At 38.2% G+C, this 17,188-nt stretch overlaps 3 protein-coding genes across 3 annotated transcripts in view; 2 read left to right on the top strand and 1 right to left on the bottom strand.

The window, feature by feature from the left end:
• The window catches only part of pus10 (pseudouridine synthase 10), a 10,515-nt gene extending 9,736 nt beyond the window's left edge, over positions 1-779 (bottom strand). Inside the window, exon 1 of the mRNA XM_008418101.1 lies at positions 692-779. The gene's annotated coding sequence lies outside the window, so the exon portion shown is untranslated. The remainder of the gene's footprint in view (positions 1-691) is intronic.
• Positions 780-990: 211 nt separating this feature from the next.
• Positions 991-8,035, top strand: cct4 (chaperonin containing TCP1, subunit 4 (delta)). Its single transcript, XM_008418080.2, has 13 exons — positions 991-1,295; positions 2,796-2,848; positions 2,924-3,013; positions 3,174-3,282; positions 4,000-4,264; positions 4,339-4,471; positions 5,531-5,670; positions 5,763-5,859; positions 6,073-6,183; positions 6,741-6,871; positions 7,190-7,424; positions 7,677-7,790; positions 7,883-8,035. Exons 1-13 carry the CDS (start codon positions 1,178-1,180, stop codon positions 7,895-7,897), a joined length of 1,611 nt encoding a protein of 536 aa, XP_008416302.1. The 5' UTR covers positions 991-1,177; the 3' UTR covers positions 7,898-8,035.
• A 1,224-nt stretch (positions 8,036-9,259) lies between these two features.
• Positions 9,260-16,590, top strand: fam161a (FAM161 centrosomal protein A). Its single transcript, XM_008418068.2, has 7 exons — positions 9,260-9,589; positions 10,383-10,654; positions 12,198-13,400; positions 13,630-13,797; positions 14,837-14,936; positions 15,959-16,098; positions 16,199-16,590. Exons 1-7 carry the CDS (start codon positions 9,434-9,436, stop codon positions 16,473-16,475), a joined length of 2,316 nt encoding a protein of 771 aa, XP_008416290.1. The 5' UTR covers positions 9,260-9,433; the 3' UTR covers positions 16,476-16,590.
• Positions 16,591-17,188: the final 598 nt, after the last annotated feature.

Raw genomic sequence — 17,188 nt, 5'->3', positions numbered from 1 at the left:
TTCAAGGCATGCATGATTTTAAGGTGCTTCTTAAGATCAATTTTTATTTTTAAGTCATTTAAGTCTTTGTGATCTATTGTAATTGTGGTAAATTATTTTATTATTGTATAAATAATGTATCTACTGATTTCTGTACAGCACTTTAGTGCAGGTTGAACTTTTTAAAAATTGATTTATAAATAAATTTGACAGGGAAAAATAGTGACATAATTTTATTCAAGGAAGTACTTAAACATAACTGCTTATACCAATATGTTAATATGCTAAAAAGCTTTTATTTTGCACATAGCAATGGATAGAAGCTTCACTCCAGGCCTTTGAGTATTTTTTCTCTCACTTTGAGTTGGTCTCTTGCAAAAAGAAAAAATCCAAACACAATACATGATCAGCGACATACTTCCGATATAAACGAATAAGGTGAAAGTAGTGACTCATTAGCGTATTTCCATTAATGCATCTATTTATTGTGTCTTTGGATAACAGCAGTACCTAACCGTGTTTAGATTATTCCTGCAAAAGGTCAGAAGGTAGTTTTATTGCTCGATCTCATTTGTTCATCTGCTTCAAGAGCACGACCACGTTTAAAACTATGGTAATTAGCGAACAGTAAGCCTTGGAAATTCACATTTTTTGAAAAGTGGACCGTGTACCTGAGCGTAAGCTCAATGTGAAACCTCTTAAGTGAACCTACCTCAAACGGAGTTTATTTTGGAGAATAAAAAGAAACCAAAGCGTTTAGTTTTCAGTGAAGCGCAGTTTTCTGCATGTCTGCGTGTGCAGTCCAAACTAATCAAGCTAGCATCACGAGCTAATAACTGTTTTAATAAAAAGTTTTTAACTACTTTTGAGGCATATTTTTATTTGTAAGTATATACATGTGGAACAAATATATCAGTAAAATCATTTAAGAGCAAAAACAAAAAAATATATATATTTTTTGTTTATCACTCGACACGTACTGCCTGATTACGTCATCTTCATGCGCCGGAGATTTGACAGTCGGATCCTCCTTCTCTCTGCAGCAGCCGGTGGCTCTAGAAGTTTCTGACGGCGGACCCGGGGAACACGCCTCAATCCAAGTCCATCCGAGGCCGAACCGCGAGGTTTCACCCACTGGGCCTCATCCATTCCTCTCTAAAGTTTCCCGTTAACATTTCCCATCGTATATAAAGACGAAATGCCCGAAGCCATGGCGGTACCGAAGGCATTAAGTGGAGGCCACAACAAAGGAGGGGCGTATGTGGACCGAGACAAGCCGGCCCAGATCCGCTTCAGCAACATCTCTGCAGCCAAAGGTAGGCTGAAATATTAAACATGTGTTTGGACCTGCTTGTAGTGTTCGGGTTGTACCTCAGCTCGGCTCGATTCAGGTTGGGCCGGGTTCGGCACCGTTATTTTGGGTCTAACGGAAGCTTCCTCCGGGCCTGGAATATCTTATGTGTTCCCCATGCTGAAGTGAAATATATCTCCTCAGGATAAACTTAAATAAAGTTCAAATGTTTGGAAGTTCTTGGATTGGATGAGTTTTGATTTGGTGCAGATGATCATGACTCGACACTCTGAAAACATTACCTTAGCTGAATGACTCAAGTATATCCTCTGTATTTTTTTTATTATTATTATTTAGCTCGTTTAAAGTTGCATTATTTTGTTTTTTCAGTGACAAAAATGTATTTAGATTGCCAATTTAAATACACACAATGCAGCAATCATTTTAAAGGTTTTTAAATCACTTTTTATACAACATAAAATAAATGCATTGCAGAAACCAAAGAAACCTCTTTCCCCACCCTGGTACTCAGTTTTAAATACTGTAATTCTGTTGAGTAAGTAGTTTTAGACGTTGGTTTATATCTCTTAATGATTGTTTTGTTGTATTCAATTTTAACCTTCATTTTTCATTTAAATTAATTACTTAAGGTCCTTCTAGGTACAGGTGTTAATTATGCATGGAAAGATCGTTTCATATTAGAAATGCGAATTTTTCAATGTCTTAACGATTCGATTCTGATTTTTAGTGTCCTGATTGGATTCAGAGACAGTTTTTCATTCAGAAACTGGAGATTCTGTTTAAATCATATGATTAATGAGGAAAAGACTGTAAATAAATGCAACATTGATTTAAAGCTATATTACACTGCTGCTTCATACTGAATCTAATTCCATCAGTTTATTAAAAAAAAAGGTTTGTGCATCGAATTCTGCAATTTAAATGATCAGTTTTAGGGTAGCCTTGCTGCATGGGTTTTTCTTGGAATAAAAAAAATATGAAAGAATTATTGAAAATTACACACAAAAAAAATTAGGTCAAAGTTTATTTATTGATATAGTATATTTACAACAGCTGGTCACAGTGCTTCACAGCAACCACAAGTAGATAAATAATAAACCGAAAAATAAAATGAAGCTTATTAAAAATAATACGATTATAAAATTGGCAGAAAATATCAAAAACTAATATGTTAAAAATCGAGACATACTTGATTTCAGCTGCAGTGATTTCCCGAAAAACCTCAAATCACTGAAGTACTAATATCCGCCTTACTTTTTAAATCTGGTATTTATGGCCAACACCAGATAATCCAGATAAAAAAATTAAGCAGACCAAAACCGATTTTTGAATCAATTCAGAATTCCCTGAACTAGGAATTGTGATTTTCCACAGAGCTGATTTTCATAATGTTTGCTTTCTGCGTCACAGAAATCATAAGGGTGGTAAATTCTCATGATTCCCTTTAAGAAAAATATTTTTCCCAGCTTTCCCTGTTCTGACTCGTCGTGTATTTGATTGGCAGCTGTTGCAGACGCCATCAGAACCAGTCTGGGACCCAAAGGAATGGACAAGATGGTGAGTCAGACATATTTTCCTTAACGAGTGTCTTTATTTAACGAGGTTCATTAAGCGGAGGCGTTGCTGTTTCAGATCCAGGATGAGAAAGGCGACGTGACCATCACCAACGACGGAGCCACCATCCTGAAGCAGATGCAGGTGCTTCACCCGGCTGCCAAAATGGTGAGACGGAAACTTTGCTTCTGTTTTCATGATCTGACAACAAAAAATTAATTTCCTGTTGGAGTGAAATTAACTCTGCGTGTGTGTGTGTGTGTGTGTGTGTGTGTGTGTGTGTGTGTGTGTGTGTGTGTGTGTGTGTGTGTGTGTGTGTGTGTGTCAGCTGGTGGAGCTGTCCAAAGCCCAGGACATTGAGGCTGGAGACGGCACCACCTCTGTGGTGGTGATTGCTGGAGCGCTGCTGGACGCCTGTTCCAAACTGCTGCAGAAAGGTGAAAACCTCAGAACTGAGAAAAATCACGCCGCCATGTTTAGATGTTTGTTACTGCAACTAACAATTATTTTAGTAATCGATTACTCTGACGGCCAATCAGAGGAAATATTGGCACATTTTGTTGATTTTTCATTTCAGAATTGTGCAAATAAACAATTCAACTCCTTTTAAAATAAGAAAATAAACAATTTATTGACTAAAATGTAATTATGTAGCATTTAATTAGTGTATGTTTGATTAGTAGCAAAAATTTAAATGAATACATCAACGTGCGAAGCTCGGCCCGTTTTGGTCGACTTAACATCAGTAAATTGTAGAGCTGATCTGTTATGTTTTGGATTAACTGATTAATGAACAAAATATGCTTAATTCATTAATTCATAGATTTATTTATATTATTATTTTATATTCAGTCATTAAGCAATTTCCCTTTAAGAATCAATAAAGTATATTCTACTCTATTAAGATTTTTTTCTTGGTTAGAACATTTTTACAAACAAAGCTTTTTTTTTTCTTAAATGCAAAATGTTAATATTTTTTGTACCATTTTGATTTAATTGCTGCTCTGAGTGTGGTGTTCTTTCAGCAAATTGACTTTTTGAATCTGTTTACTTAATCAATTACTAAAGTAGTTGAGGATTATTCCAATAATCGATCAATCGTTTTTAGTTATCTTAGTTGTTTTGTTTCAGCTCTCTGCTCTGTGATTGGTCAGGAATCCACCCCACCATCATTTCGGAGTCGTTCCAGAAGGCGGTGGATAAGGGCGTGGAGGTCCTCACCGCCATGAGCCGCCCGATGGAGCTGAGCGACCGCGAGACGCTGCTCAACAGCGCCACCACGTCGCTGTGCTCCAAGGTGGTATCGCAGTACTCCAGCCTGCTGGCGCCGATGAGCGTGGACGCGGTCATGCGGGTCATCGACCCGGCGACGGCCACCGGCGTCGACCTGCAGGACATTAAGATCATCAAGAAGCTTGGGTGAGTTTCCTGTCGGTTTGTTTTATTTTAATAGTCGGTTTTGCCGGTTTTCTCACTGTTCATGTTGTTTCCAGTGGGACCATTGATGACTGCGAACTTGTGGACGGACTGGTGCTAACGCAGAGGGTGGCTAACACCGGCGTGACCCGAGTGGAGAAGGCCAAAATCGGCCTCATCCAGTTCTGTCTGTCCCCTCCCAAAACTGACGTGAGTTAAAGAAATGGCTGATATTAAAATAATTACTGTTTAAAGATAGTAATACTTTTATTTGTATAGAAACTTTTTAAGCAAATGTTACAAAGTGCTTTACATACACAAAAGTAAATCAAAACATCATAAGTGACAAAACATCATAAGTGACACAAGAAACGCAAAATGTAAATCAAATTGATTGAAATACATAATTAAGATGACAATAAAATAATAAAAATACAAATGGGATTAAAAAATTAAAGCCATTATTAGTTTTAACCAATCGGTGGATCAATCAGTCGACCAGGAATCAGAATTGGCCCATTTTCCTTTACATGAGTATTATTGGTCATTTGCAGCTCAAATACAGAAAAATCAAAAAGTGTTTGTAGTTGAATTAAAAAAAAACGGTTAAATGCACTTTTTGTGCAGATCCTTTTCTAAGTGTTAGGATTTTTGGGATTAATAATTTATATCTACAATAACTGAAGAGTTTTGAATTGATATGAGTTACAATAATGTTTTTAATTTCCGTTGGGTATTCATAAACTATTTTTGACTTTGAATTTAATTGAAAGTCGCCAACTTGACTTTTTAACTGTATTTAGCAACTTTCCAGACAAAAAAAAATATTGTTGGCCAAAATTGGAATTAACTGGGCAGATTTTTTAAGGATACGAGTTAAAATTAGAAAAAAGACAAATTTATATCGGCTAGGAAAAACCAGATTGTAGCATTTCTAGATTTCTCCTTTTTCAGTGCTTTATGATCAGATTTTCATAAAGAAATTGTTTTGAGTTACATTTTCCCTCTTGGACAGAATGAAGGTGTTAACACTTTACTTTTTTTAAATTAGCAAAACTGCACAAAAGTAAATCTTGGCATAACTTTTACATGGCATATAAATGCTAATAAAATAGCTTTTTGTTGCAGAATCGAAGCCAAAAATGCATTAAATTGGCATGAAATACTATAATCATAAAGCAAACCTTCAGATTATTCTCCATTTCAAAACTCCCCTGACAAAATAGTTTTTTTTTTTTTTTTTTATTCCTGCTGTCTTTTGGTTTGCAGATGGACAACCAGATCGTGGTGTCGGACTACGCCCAGATGGACCGCGTGCTGCGGGAGGAGCGTGCTTACATCCTCAACTTGGTGAAGCAGATCAAGAAAGCCGGCTGCAACGTTCTGCTCATCCAGAAGTCCATCCTCAGGTGCAGAAGTTAAAAACAGCACCACACAGTTTATGTGTTGGAATGTTGTTTGTTTCCCAAACATTTACTAACTGTGAGCGTTTCTGTGACAGAGACGCCCTGAGTGACCTCGCTCTGCACTTCCTCAACAAAATGAAGATCATGGTGGTGAAGGAAATAGAAAGAGAGGACATCGAGTTCATCTGCAAGGTGAATCTAAACTCTTCCTATAAACCTTGGAGTTCACACTTAGTTACATCTATTCTTCTTCTACTATTTACATGGATGATGATGCCAAAGAGTTAGTTTAGCTTTGTTTTTATACATCTAATGAGGCCTAAATGTTTTTGAACTTGTTCTTAACATATTCATTGTTGAATAAAGCTTCTATAAAAATAATAAGTGTTTTTATTTTTTCCACAGACTATTGGCACAAAGCCCATCGCCCACATTGACCACTTCACCGCAGAAATGCTCGGCACGGCGGAGCTGGCAGAGGAGGTCAACCTGGACGGCTCTGGGAAACTGGTCAAGGTACGATCACTAAAACAGTCCTTCATGTTTCAGAATGAAGTCTGGATGAAAATGGCTCCACCATGGCCGCCATTTTGTTTGGGAGTGAAAAGTGGCAAACAAGAAAACAAATCATCACGCCGAGCTCTGTTTACATCTGCTCCATTTGGGCCAACGTTGGACGGTTCTGGGCAGACCTGCAGCACACAGGTCACATATTCTGATTTGTGATTAAGCCACTTTTCACTCCCAAACAAAATGGCCCCCAACGTGGGACCATTAGTGCAAAACAGCCACACAACATAATTATTAACTATTAACATAATTTATCCCTTTGAAAGTGCAAGTACAAGTGGATTGTGAAAGTTTTTTTTTTTTTTAGATTTGCAAACCCATTCAATATTATTGTTGGAGTTAATTTCATTAACTCCATCACCTAGTGAAGGACAATATACATTAACTAAGAGTAAGTAAAAAGAGTGTCTTCAAATTTGCTGAAATACAAACGGCTCCTGCTGAATTTACAACATGTTGGACCCGAGTTCTGCTTGTGGTGAACCTTTAATCTCTCGTTGCAGATCACCGGCTGCACCAGCCCAGGGAAGACAGTTAGCATCGTGGTCCGGGGATCCAACAAGCTCGTGATCGAGGAGGCTGAGCGATCCATCCACGACGCTCTGTGTGTGATTCGCTGCTTGGTCAAGAAGAGGTCAGACCTTTTTATTTTAATAATTATTTTGTCATTTGTAGTCCTGGTCGGTCTTCAGTTTCCCCCCTCTGACAAAGGCGCTCCTGCTTTGTTTCCTTCTGCAGGGGCGTAACAAACAGAGGAACATTACAGTAGAAAGCTCACCTTTATTAACGCCTGGTTGTTTGCAGCAACTTGGCTGGAGAGCATTCTCACAAATATAACAAACCAAATTATATTAAAATTTTGACGAATTAATAGAAACGGTTATGTCAAGACTACATAATCAGATGTCTCCTGGTTTTGTATTTCTGTTAATAATTGTTTTCGTGTCTCTAGAGCTCTGATAGCCGGAGGCGGCGCTCCAGAGATCGAGCTGGCCGTGCGTCTGGCCGAGTATTCGCGCTCCCTGGGGGGCATGGAGGCCTACTGCGTGCGGGCGTACGCCGACGCTCTGGAGGTCATACCCTCAACGCTGGCTGAGAACGCAGGCCTCAACCCCATCTCCACGGTGACGGAGCTGCGGAACAGACACGCACACGGAGACAAGATGGCGGGCATCAACGTCCGCAAGGTTAGCAGGTTTTACTGTAGCCGTTTACACAAACGGATCTGCTCCAGACTCGTGTGTCCAGCTGCACGGCTGGACATCAACGCTGCAAAAGAGGCGTTTGTACTCAATGATGTAACTCAGCGTTTTTCAGCCAGGGGGCGCTGTGGGGGCCTCAGTTAGTCATTGTGTCATTGCACAGTGAAGCCAGAGGTTAATGCTCTTTGTGGGGTAAAGTTTGTGAACCCCTGATGTGACTGACATGTTTTTTGATAGGGAGGAATCTCCAACATCCTGGAGGAGCTGGTGGTTCAGCCTCTGCTGGTTTCCATCAGCGCTCTAACTCTGGCCACAGAAACGGTCCGCAGCATCCTCAAGATCGATGATGTGGTAAGACGTAGTGTCCTACTTTATTATGTCAGTCCTCTGTGAGTTGTTAAAAAATGTATCCAATGCTTCATCCGTTTCATTTTGTGTTTCAGGTGAATACTCGATAAGTCTGTCCAGTGAAGCGTCGTGAAGTCGGTTCGTTCTGTGAGGGATCAGAAGACCTGAACGTCTGTTTGCTCAGATTTCATCTGTAGTTGTTACTTTGCCTAATTTAAATAAAAAAAGGCTTTTTTGTTGACACTCCAGCCTTGGTTTCTTGTTTACTACTGCTTGCAAATAAAGTTGAAAGGTTCAGATCCATGTTGAAGGTAACAAATATGTTTATTTTAGATTTAAGTAACATTAAAATGTTACAATGAATAATGCACAAAAAGTGGATCGTCAACAGATCAAGAAACCGATTTTGCCCTGGGAAAAGAATGCAAAAAGTGTGGTCATTTAAAAGTGAATGCTTTGTATTCTAAAAAAAATCAGTTTGTATTCTTCCTGCCCCAATTAAAATATAAAAAGCTTTCATCTGTACCAGCAAAATAGGAGAAAATCATGGACAACCCTGACCATCCTCTTCATGAGACTGTTGGGAAAACGGTGTCTTCAGAGGCTTATTCAAATTCACTGTAATACAGACTGCCTCAAGAGACCTTACCTGCCAACAGCCATTATCTATAACTCTTAAAGAATTAGTTGATGTGAGTTACAACATGTAATTTTCACGCTGAGGCCACAACTGGCTTAAATCTTGCTGGTGGCCTAACACTTAAACATGTTAAAATATATTTTCATTTAGTTTTTGTTTCACAGTAGTTTTGTAAAATCCCCAATATTCAGGGGATAAAACACTTCATCGGGTATATTCTATGTGGAATTTTAAAATGCATTGTTTGAAGAGTAAACGCCATTTAATTGTATCATGTATGACTAGAGTTGGGTATTAACTAATTGCATTTATTCAAGTTTTTTGAAAAATTAAAAAAATTCTAGAATTTTTTACATAAAAGTAAAAAGCTCTACTTTTTACTTTTATGTGAGTAATTTTCTTAATGAAGTATTGCTACTTTTACTTGAGTACAATTTCTGGATTCTCTACCCACTGATTGAAAAACAAAAATTCAGCAGACAAAGACACGCACACCTGCAGTTTCATGAGTTTTATACAGAAAGAAATTGATTTGGAAGAAATTAAATGTTGCTTTATTTTCTTATTTTTTGTTACTTGAATTTGAATTATCATTTTGGTCCTTAAAATACCAACATTTCCACTTTAAATTTTGGTCCGCTGAGTGTGTAACTTAAATATTAAATGATAATTTTGATCAGTTACTCACTACATTTTACTTTTACGAGAGTAAAAATGTGTTGAAGTGGAGCTATTTTTATTTAAGTACAATTGTTGAGTACTCTACCTATCTCTGTAAACGAATCTGGTTAAGAAAAGGTGAAAAAGATTATTTATTTGCGTTGACGTTTTATTACTTCCTGATATGTCGTCACTTCCTTCGCAACCAAGCTTCTCCGTTGCTAGGCTCACTGCGCTGCCTCGAAGCCGAATCTGCTTGCTTCTTCTAGTCTCCATCGTCGATAACTTAATTTAACATAAACAAATTTAACTTTCAAAGTAACTTTAACAAATTTGACCAACCGTTATGGCGAATCCTCACCGTACGAACGTTCTGGTGACTTCGTGTCTGAAAACGCCGGTTGACCCGCACACCAAGGCTCCTTTAGCTTCATACGAGCGGGAGAGAGTCCTTCCCTACTCGGCCACGGGCCACCTGGACAACCGGGACTACGAGAAGGAAGTATGTGCGTTGGGAAAATGTTAATATAATTGGTATTTAGTGTAATTTGTCATTAAAAAGTGTCTATTACTAATCTAAAATTGTAAAAGTCCTTGAAGTTTTAATTTGTAAATTGACTTTTAGTTTTAAAATCACCTTAAATTGACTAATGTGTCAACTGCATGCTTTTATTATAGAGGTAAAATTATTTTTTTCAATATATAATATCAGAAGTGGCTCACTAATGTAGCACCTGAATGTTTTTTTTTTTATATTTAAAGATGTGATTTTAAATGCCAGACTAATAACAACTTAGACTGGACCTGGTCTGACCTCATGTGTGTCATGGAAAACACTTGATCTCCAAATTTGTTTTCCTGACTATTTTCGGATTTCCGTCATGGATAGATTACTAGAGGTCACATTCAGTTGATAATCCCAACCTCTTGTTCGTCCTCTGGTTAAATCTGCCTTTTTTTCCATTCAGGCTGTTGATGTCTGATTATAGGTTGTAGTAATAAAACCAAACACCTGATTAAGCCTGGACATCAGCTGAACTAATTTAGACTATCCTGCCTTTTTCTGTTTCACCATCTGGTCCTTGTCACTGTCGCAGTGGGATAATAGGCTTAGCCCTGCAGGAGCCTTAGTGTCACTCAGTGGTTGCGTTGTTCAAACGTTGCAAATGTAGTCCACAATTTTAAAAAAATGAGGCTCATTTAATTTGGAATAAGAGGCAAACATTTTCATGTTGCAAGTAAATGACCTGTGATGTGAGTTTGCATTGTTTTTTTGTGATATTTTATGATTTCAGTTGGAGTACGAGGACTTGGGATCGGATTTCTCTTATGACGACTATCTGGGAAAGGAAGACCCTCGCATGGTGGGTGGCCCTCATAGAGCAGCAGCAGACTACCTCGACCTGAGTAAAATCTTCTTTTCTAACGAGGAATACTACAGCAAGCTGGAGGAGCTCAAAAAGGCCCATCTGCGCACCATGGCTGAGCTGGAAAGCATGTATCAACAAAAGCTGCAGCTCAGGTCAATGGATCCCTTAGATATGGCAACGCTGGAGCCAGGGCACAGGTAGGTGGCTTCAAACCTTGTCATGACAGTTACATTGTCTATTCTTTCACACTTTTAAACAGCTTAAAATAGACAAAATAGCAAAAATTGTAATGATAAATTTTTCGTTTATTTGCTTTTTTTGGTAGACTATTGCTTGTATAACAGAACAGTTTAAACAAGAAGTCCATAATTTTGATGTGAAAATAAAAGCATATATAGCTATTCTGATGATTAATTGAGTGAATGAGTGAAAAAAAATGTATACATTCTGCAAAATTTATTTCACCACTTAAGTTTACTTGATACAACACTGAAAATACACAAAATGCTAATAAATAATTAAATTATTTTTTTTAAATAATAATAAAAAAAAACATTTATTGCCTAAAATGCAACTTAACTTAATGCAGCTACAGCTAAAAAAAATACTTTTAACATCAACATGTGGAAATCTCAGCCCTTATCTGTTTCACTTAGCATCAATAAAATATATGACTGATATGTTTAATATTTTAGTTGAACTGATTACTGATAGCAAAAGGAGCCTAAAAGGAGATTTTATTTCTTTTTTACAGAATTTGAACTGGGTGAAGCTAAAACTATGCTACTTGAAAAGTTCTGGCTTGAACATATTTGCAAAGTTTTTTTATCCTAAATACAAAATGTATTTATTGTTTTAGCAATTTTGACTTAATTACTGCTCTGAGTGTGTTGTACTTTCAGCAATTAGTCTTTTTTACTCCAGTTGATGATTAATCAATTAATAAATTAGTTGATGATAATTGCAATTATCAATTCATCAAGATTATTCGGATTAATCCGAAGGTTGTGACATTATAATGTCACAACCTTACATTTATGCTCACTAGCCTTTCTTATGTACAGTCACGTTACTGGTTATGGTCTTTGGAATTAAAAAGCCACTGGTTATCTGCAGTGGTTTAAAAAAAAGTTAGTACATCCCTACAACGCATAGAAAAAAGCCAAAAGTGTATTAATTGTTTATAAGGCATCTGTACAATTTGGTTGTGAATATTATACTGTAGGTAATTTTCACCTGTTCAGTAAGTTGTAAACACAACATTGCCACAGTTGGATATTAACCAGTTACATTTACTCAAGTAACTTTTTTTTTTTATGTACTTTTAGGAATATTTTTACTTTTACTTTGGTAATTATCACTACTCTTACTTGAGTAAAATTTCTGGATACTCTACCCAGTGTGAGTTTACTGAAAGAAACTGATTTGGAAAAAAAAATATTTTACTTGATTTCATATTATAATGAATTATTGTCATTTTGATCCTTAAAATCCAAAATTTCCACTTAACTTTATGTTTTGGTCTGTCTGATTAGGTAATTTTTAAATGCTAAATAACTGATAATTTGATCAGTAACTCAGACTTTTAACCAAATACTTTTTTACTCTTGAGTAAAAATATGTTGAAGTAGTGCTTCTTACTTTAGTACAATTTTGTGTACTCTTTCCACCTCTACCAGACAGAATATCAGAATAATATTCAATTGCCGTATTAAAATGTCTCTTTTCTTTTTCCATCAGGCTGCTCTGGTCAAATTTAAACCCTGCAGCTTCACATCATCCTTTGAGAAAGTCGCACTCCGCTGTTGAGCTCCGGTGGATCTCTGGGCAGTCAGACTCATCCGAAGAAAATGAAGCTTGGAGCAACACGGTGGAAAAAGGCCTTCTGTTCTCTCCTAAAGAGTACATCAAGAACATGTGGAAGGACTTCAAGATTCCCTCCAACAACCACCGCATGTCCTCCTCCTCACTGCACAGCGCGCCTGGAGAAAAGAGGAGACTGAGGAAGAGAAGGGACAAAAGAGAGCAGGAAGACGTCAAACCCAACGTGACCGTCCCAAAACCCTTCCACATGACGCTGCGTGAAGCTGAGAGGCTGAAGCGTGGCGTAAAGTCCCGCTCCGAGGTAGAAAGGGAGAACAGGGAGCTGAAGAGGCAGCTGGAGGAGCTGACAGAATGCCAGAAGCAGTTCCGGGCCAGCCCCGTACCCGCACACGTCCACCTTCCGGTTTACGAAGAGATGCAGGAGCGCAACAAGGAGCAACGGAGAAGCATGCGAGATCGAGAGACGCGACACCTGCGAGCCCTTCAAAAGCCTTTCAGCTTCCTGGAGAGGGAGAGACTAAAGAAGGAGCAGAAGCAGCTGCAGCAGCAGCAGCAGGAGCAACAAGCCGACCACGAGAAGATAAAGCCTTTCAAAGCCAAGCCTGTGCCAAAATCCGTGTATGCAGCTGCGTCAGGGGATCAGGTCAAGGAGAATGAGTTGTATCGCTCCATCAAGAAGTATATGAGGGTCCAGGACTTGCTCCGGAGTTCCTCAGAGCCTCCCAGCATGCTCACACGGCGCCTGAATGATCGGAAGAAGCCCGAACACGAAATGGGCGACGGCTTTACCCACAAGCCTCAGATAAACAGAGAGGTGCCTGACTTCAACGCCAGCTACAGACGCTTCCAGAAGCAGCTGGAGAAGCGGAAGGACGTGAAGACAACGACGGCGTGCGAGCCCTTCGAGCTGAAGACGTCCCAGATCTCCTCGCACCGGGAGCGCATCCTGGCCGACATCGAGAAGGACCAGAGCAGCCCGCGGTTGCTGCGCTGGCCTCACATCAGCCCCGGGCTGGCGCGGACCCCCAACTCAAGCCTCTGTTCGTCCCTGTCGGGAAGTCTGGAGCTGCTTCCTGCCAAAGTTACAGACGCTACTAAAAAGCGTCACGAAGCTGTGAGGTACCAAATTAAGACCCCAAAGGATTCCACCATAATAGTAGAAATAGTGACAGGCTCTGAACTCTGATGACCCGTTAGCGGTCCTGAACAGACCCCACACCCCCGCCCCAACACCTGCTGTCTTGTCCTAAAACAGCTTCCAGCCCAGAATAGCTTCCCCTGCCCTTCCTTTTGCCAAAGTCGTCTCCTCCGAATCTTCCTCCATCTGTGACCGCAATTATTTTTGTAGAAAAGCTCTGGAGCAGAGGAAGAAGGCAGAGGAAGAAGAGGAGCGTTGGATGGAAAAGCAGAGGGAGAGAGAAAAGAAGCTGCAGAGGATGGTTTTAAAACGAGCCCAAGCAAATGACCCTCATCTTGCTCTTTCACAGACCAACAAGAGCAAACTGAAAGAGTTCAGGTGTGCACAGTGGTTTTATCTGTTTGATTAAATGTTACTTATCAATCAGGCAATCAATCAAGTTAATTTGTGTAGCACATTACAGCAACCAGGCAGTTCAAAGGGCTTCACATGGTGAAAACATTAACACATCATACAGTCACCAATTGTGAAAACCAGTAACGGTCATTACATTTTGTCAAGTGGCATTGTCAGAAACGTTAATATACGTCACATTGTTGATTAATGTTTCATTCATTATGTTTGAAAACCAACTCTAAAACAGGAAGGGTTTTTAGTCTGGATTTAAAGGAACTCAGCATTTTGGTTGTTTTGCAGTTTTCTGGAAGCTTGTTCCAGGTGTGTGGTGCATAGACTCTGAATGCTGCTGCTCCATGTATGGTTCTGGTTCTTGGGATGCAGATCAGAACCAGAAGACCCAAGAAGTCTGGAAGGCTGCTATGACGACAGCAGCTCTAACTTCCTGGTTTTAGTCAGAACTCCAGTGGCAGCGTTCTATATCGGCTACAGCTGGAGGATGGATTTTTTGTCAGACCTGTGAGGAGACTAAAGCAGTAATCAATGCAAATAGAGATAAAATCATGGATGAGTTTCTCTAGATCTCGCTGAGACATCAGTCCTTTAATCCTTGAAATGCTCTTCAGGTGATAGAAGGCCAACTTTGCAACTGTCTTTATGCGACTATGAAGGTTCAGGTCAGAGTCCATCACTATACCAAGATTGTTGGTGATTACTAGTTTGTAGCTGTACTCCTATGCTTACATAATAATGTGTATTTGCCCTCTCAAAGGTTAATAAACTTTATTTTGTACAGAACCACACTGGAACTGTAAAATATGCTAAATATAAAGATAAAACACAACAACCAAAAACAATAAATAAAAAGGAAATAAAAGTCACACACGAAATGGCTTATGACACCCTTCAAAAAATATTAATCATCAGAATAAAAATGATTGAGCTCATTTTAATTAATCATGCAACTAATTGATCCATTGCTTATTGTGAAAGGCTTAAGCTGAATTTTTATTCCTGACAGGAAACAAGACATTCAGCGAAAGAGGGAATATCGGCAGGAGATCAGAGACATGCGAGAAAGAGTGCAAGGAAGGCCGCTGCTGCTGGAGCAGGTCACACAGGTGAATGTCAGCGCAAAGCAAAAACACGCCCATCATTTGTATCAGTATGCATTTACAAAATAAAGACTAGTTTCAATTTCTATAATGCCAATATTTGCAAAGGTTATTATAATAAATAATTAGGGCTGGGCGATATGGATTAAAAATAAAATCTGATTTTTTTTTTCTACCAAATCCAATTTGCAATTTTAATACTTTTTTTCTCGCTTTCTTTTCTAAAAAAAAAAAAAAAGCTAATTATAAATTACAAGAAATATTTTCAAAAAGTGATGTTTGTTTCAATCATCTGTTCGGTGAGTTGTACAACAGAATATTAGGCCTAGACTACAAGAATTTCTGTTTAATTACGAGAATATTGTTATTATGTTGGCAGAACCAAGATACAGTTTTAATCTTTGTTCTGCCAACAAAGATTGGCAGAACAATCTGCCTTCTTAGCCTTTAATCATTCCTGATTAAATGATCAATCAGGAATCATTTCCTGATTAATCTGGGATGATTAAAGGCTAAGAAGGGTAAAAATAAAAAATGTTGTTAGCTTTTTCTGTCTGCTGATTTTACTAGAAGAGCATCTTAAAATTGCAAGAAAAAAGTTTTAATGAGATTTTTTTTTTTTGAGTTTTCATAAAATTACTACTTTGTTTTTAAAATATTATGACTTTATTCTGGTAATATTTAAAACCTATTGTATTATTTCGACTTTATTGTAATGTAACTTTATTCTCATATTTCAACTATATTCTTGTAACATTGTGACTATTTTTGTTCAAAATCTTAGTTTAATTGTTTTTCTCTTTCTTTCTCTCTGAACAATTAAAATTTCATAAATACATAAAGACTTAAACATGTAATCGGTGAACATATTTTTAGTCCTTAATGTTCTTGTTTGCTGTTTAAACAGTGATTCCACAGACACTGTTGTATAAAAACAACACAGGCATTAAAAAATGATTTTTTCGACAAAAACACTTTAGTTAACAAGTCATTCATTTCTCTTTTTTTCAACCTGTTCATGCTAACAGAAGAATGCTAAGCAGGCAGCAGAGAAGCATTACATCGAAACCCTGCAGGGATGCGAGGTGACCGAGGACTTTATAAGCAGCAAGGCGGGAAAATCAGCGCCTGAGCGCAAAATCTCATCATCCAGTGACAATACCCAGAGGTAAGCATTTAATCATTCCTAATTTAAAGGCTAAGAAATGTAAAGATAAAAAATATTGTTAGCAATTTCTGCCTGCTGATTGTTTTTTGTGTTTTACTAGTGATCAGGGGGAAGCCGACTTTAAAACTGTTCACTACAGAAAGGTCTACCTGGACGATGAAGACGTTAATTGTGCTTCTGATAATGACGAAGAACGAGAGGAGCAGAAGAGTGATCAGGCCTCGCTGAGCCACCGCGAGAGTGAAGACGCCAGCGGTCACCATGGTGACGATCCACACTACTCTGACGAAAGTTACAATTACTCAGACGATCATGAGAATTTCTCGGATGACAGCGAGCATGATGTTGGCGATAGGCAGCGAGAATTAATAGACTGATGACTTTAAGATGCATGTAGACAAATGCTTTTATTCATGAGCTCTGCAATAGATACGGAGTTGTAATTTTAATTTTAGGTTGTAAAAATAAACATGGATTCTTCTGCCATTGTGATTGTTTCTGAAATCTCCCTTGTTTCACTTTTCATTAATGCCAAAAGTTGGTTTTATAATTGTTATTTGTAGGCTGGATACATTTCACAGCCATACATCATATGTTTTGCCCACACCTTGAGAATTATACCTTGCAAAAACAATCCACCCATCCATCTGTAGAGTCTTATGCTTGCAGGTTTTTTGGGTCGTAGTTATTGAGCAAGAGGTGAGCATGTCACCAGTTTGAGACTGAGACACAAAGGACAAGCAATTATTAACACACACTCCTAATGAACTGTTATGCAAAGTTAAAATATGTCACTTTCGTAGTTCCTAAGGAAGGTAAACTTTGCTACGAAGCAGCAGATTGCAGAATTATGAAAAATTTGTCAGATTAGTCAGTCATACTTTTTGTCACATCTTTCTTATTTTCTTTGTTGCTTATTTGAATGGGGACAAGTGTCGGGTAAAACAAAAACGGTGTAACATTTATAACCTTAGCTAATTTGCAGTGCATGCCCCCAGTTGTAGATTTAACAACATAAAACAGTTTTGAAAACTAAAGCAACATAAAGTCTCATACATAACATAAGATTAATATTTAGTATCTTAAAAAA

Source organism: Poecilia reticulata, linkage group LG1, assembly GCF_000633615.1.
Source record: "Poecilia reticulata strain Guanapo linkage group LG1, Guppy_female_1.0+MT, whole genome shotgun sequence".
NCBI lineage: Eukaryota > Metazoa > Chordata > Actinopteri > Cyprinodontiformes > Poeciliidae > Poecilia > Poecilia reticulata.
This window is presented reverse-complemented; position numbering and strand designations above follow the sequence as displayed.

Bases quoted from the DNA above. Each gene is read 5' to 3' on its own strand.
- fam161a (XM_008418068.2), top strand. From the start codon at position 9,434: ATGGCGAATCCTCACCGTACGAACGTTCTGGTGACTTCGTGTCTGAAA. The intron at 9,590-10,382 runs GTATGTGCGTTG...TTATGATTTCAG, and splicing joins ACCGGGACTACGAGAAGGAA to TTGGAGTACGAGGACTTGGG. The intron at 16,099-16,198 runs GTAAGCATTTAA...GTGTTTTACTAG, and splicing joins TCCAGTGACAATACCCAGAG to TGATCAGGGGGAAGCCGACT.
- cct4 (XM_008418080.2), top strand. From the start codon at position 1,178: ATGCCCGAAGCCATGGCGGTACCGAAGGCATTAAGTGGAGGCCACAAC. The intron at 3,014-3,173 runs GTGAGACGGAAA...TGTGTGTGTCAG, and splicing joins TTCACCCGGCTGCCAAAATG to CTGGTGGAGCTGTCCAAAGC. The intron at 5,860-6,072 runs GTGAATCTAAAC...TTTTTTCCACAG, and splicing joins ACATCGAGTTCATCTGCAAG to ACTATTGGCACAAAGCCCAT.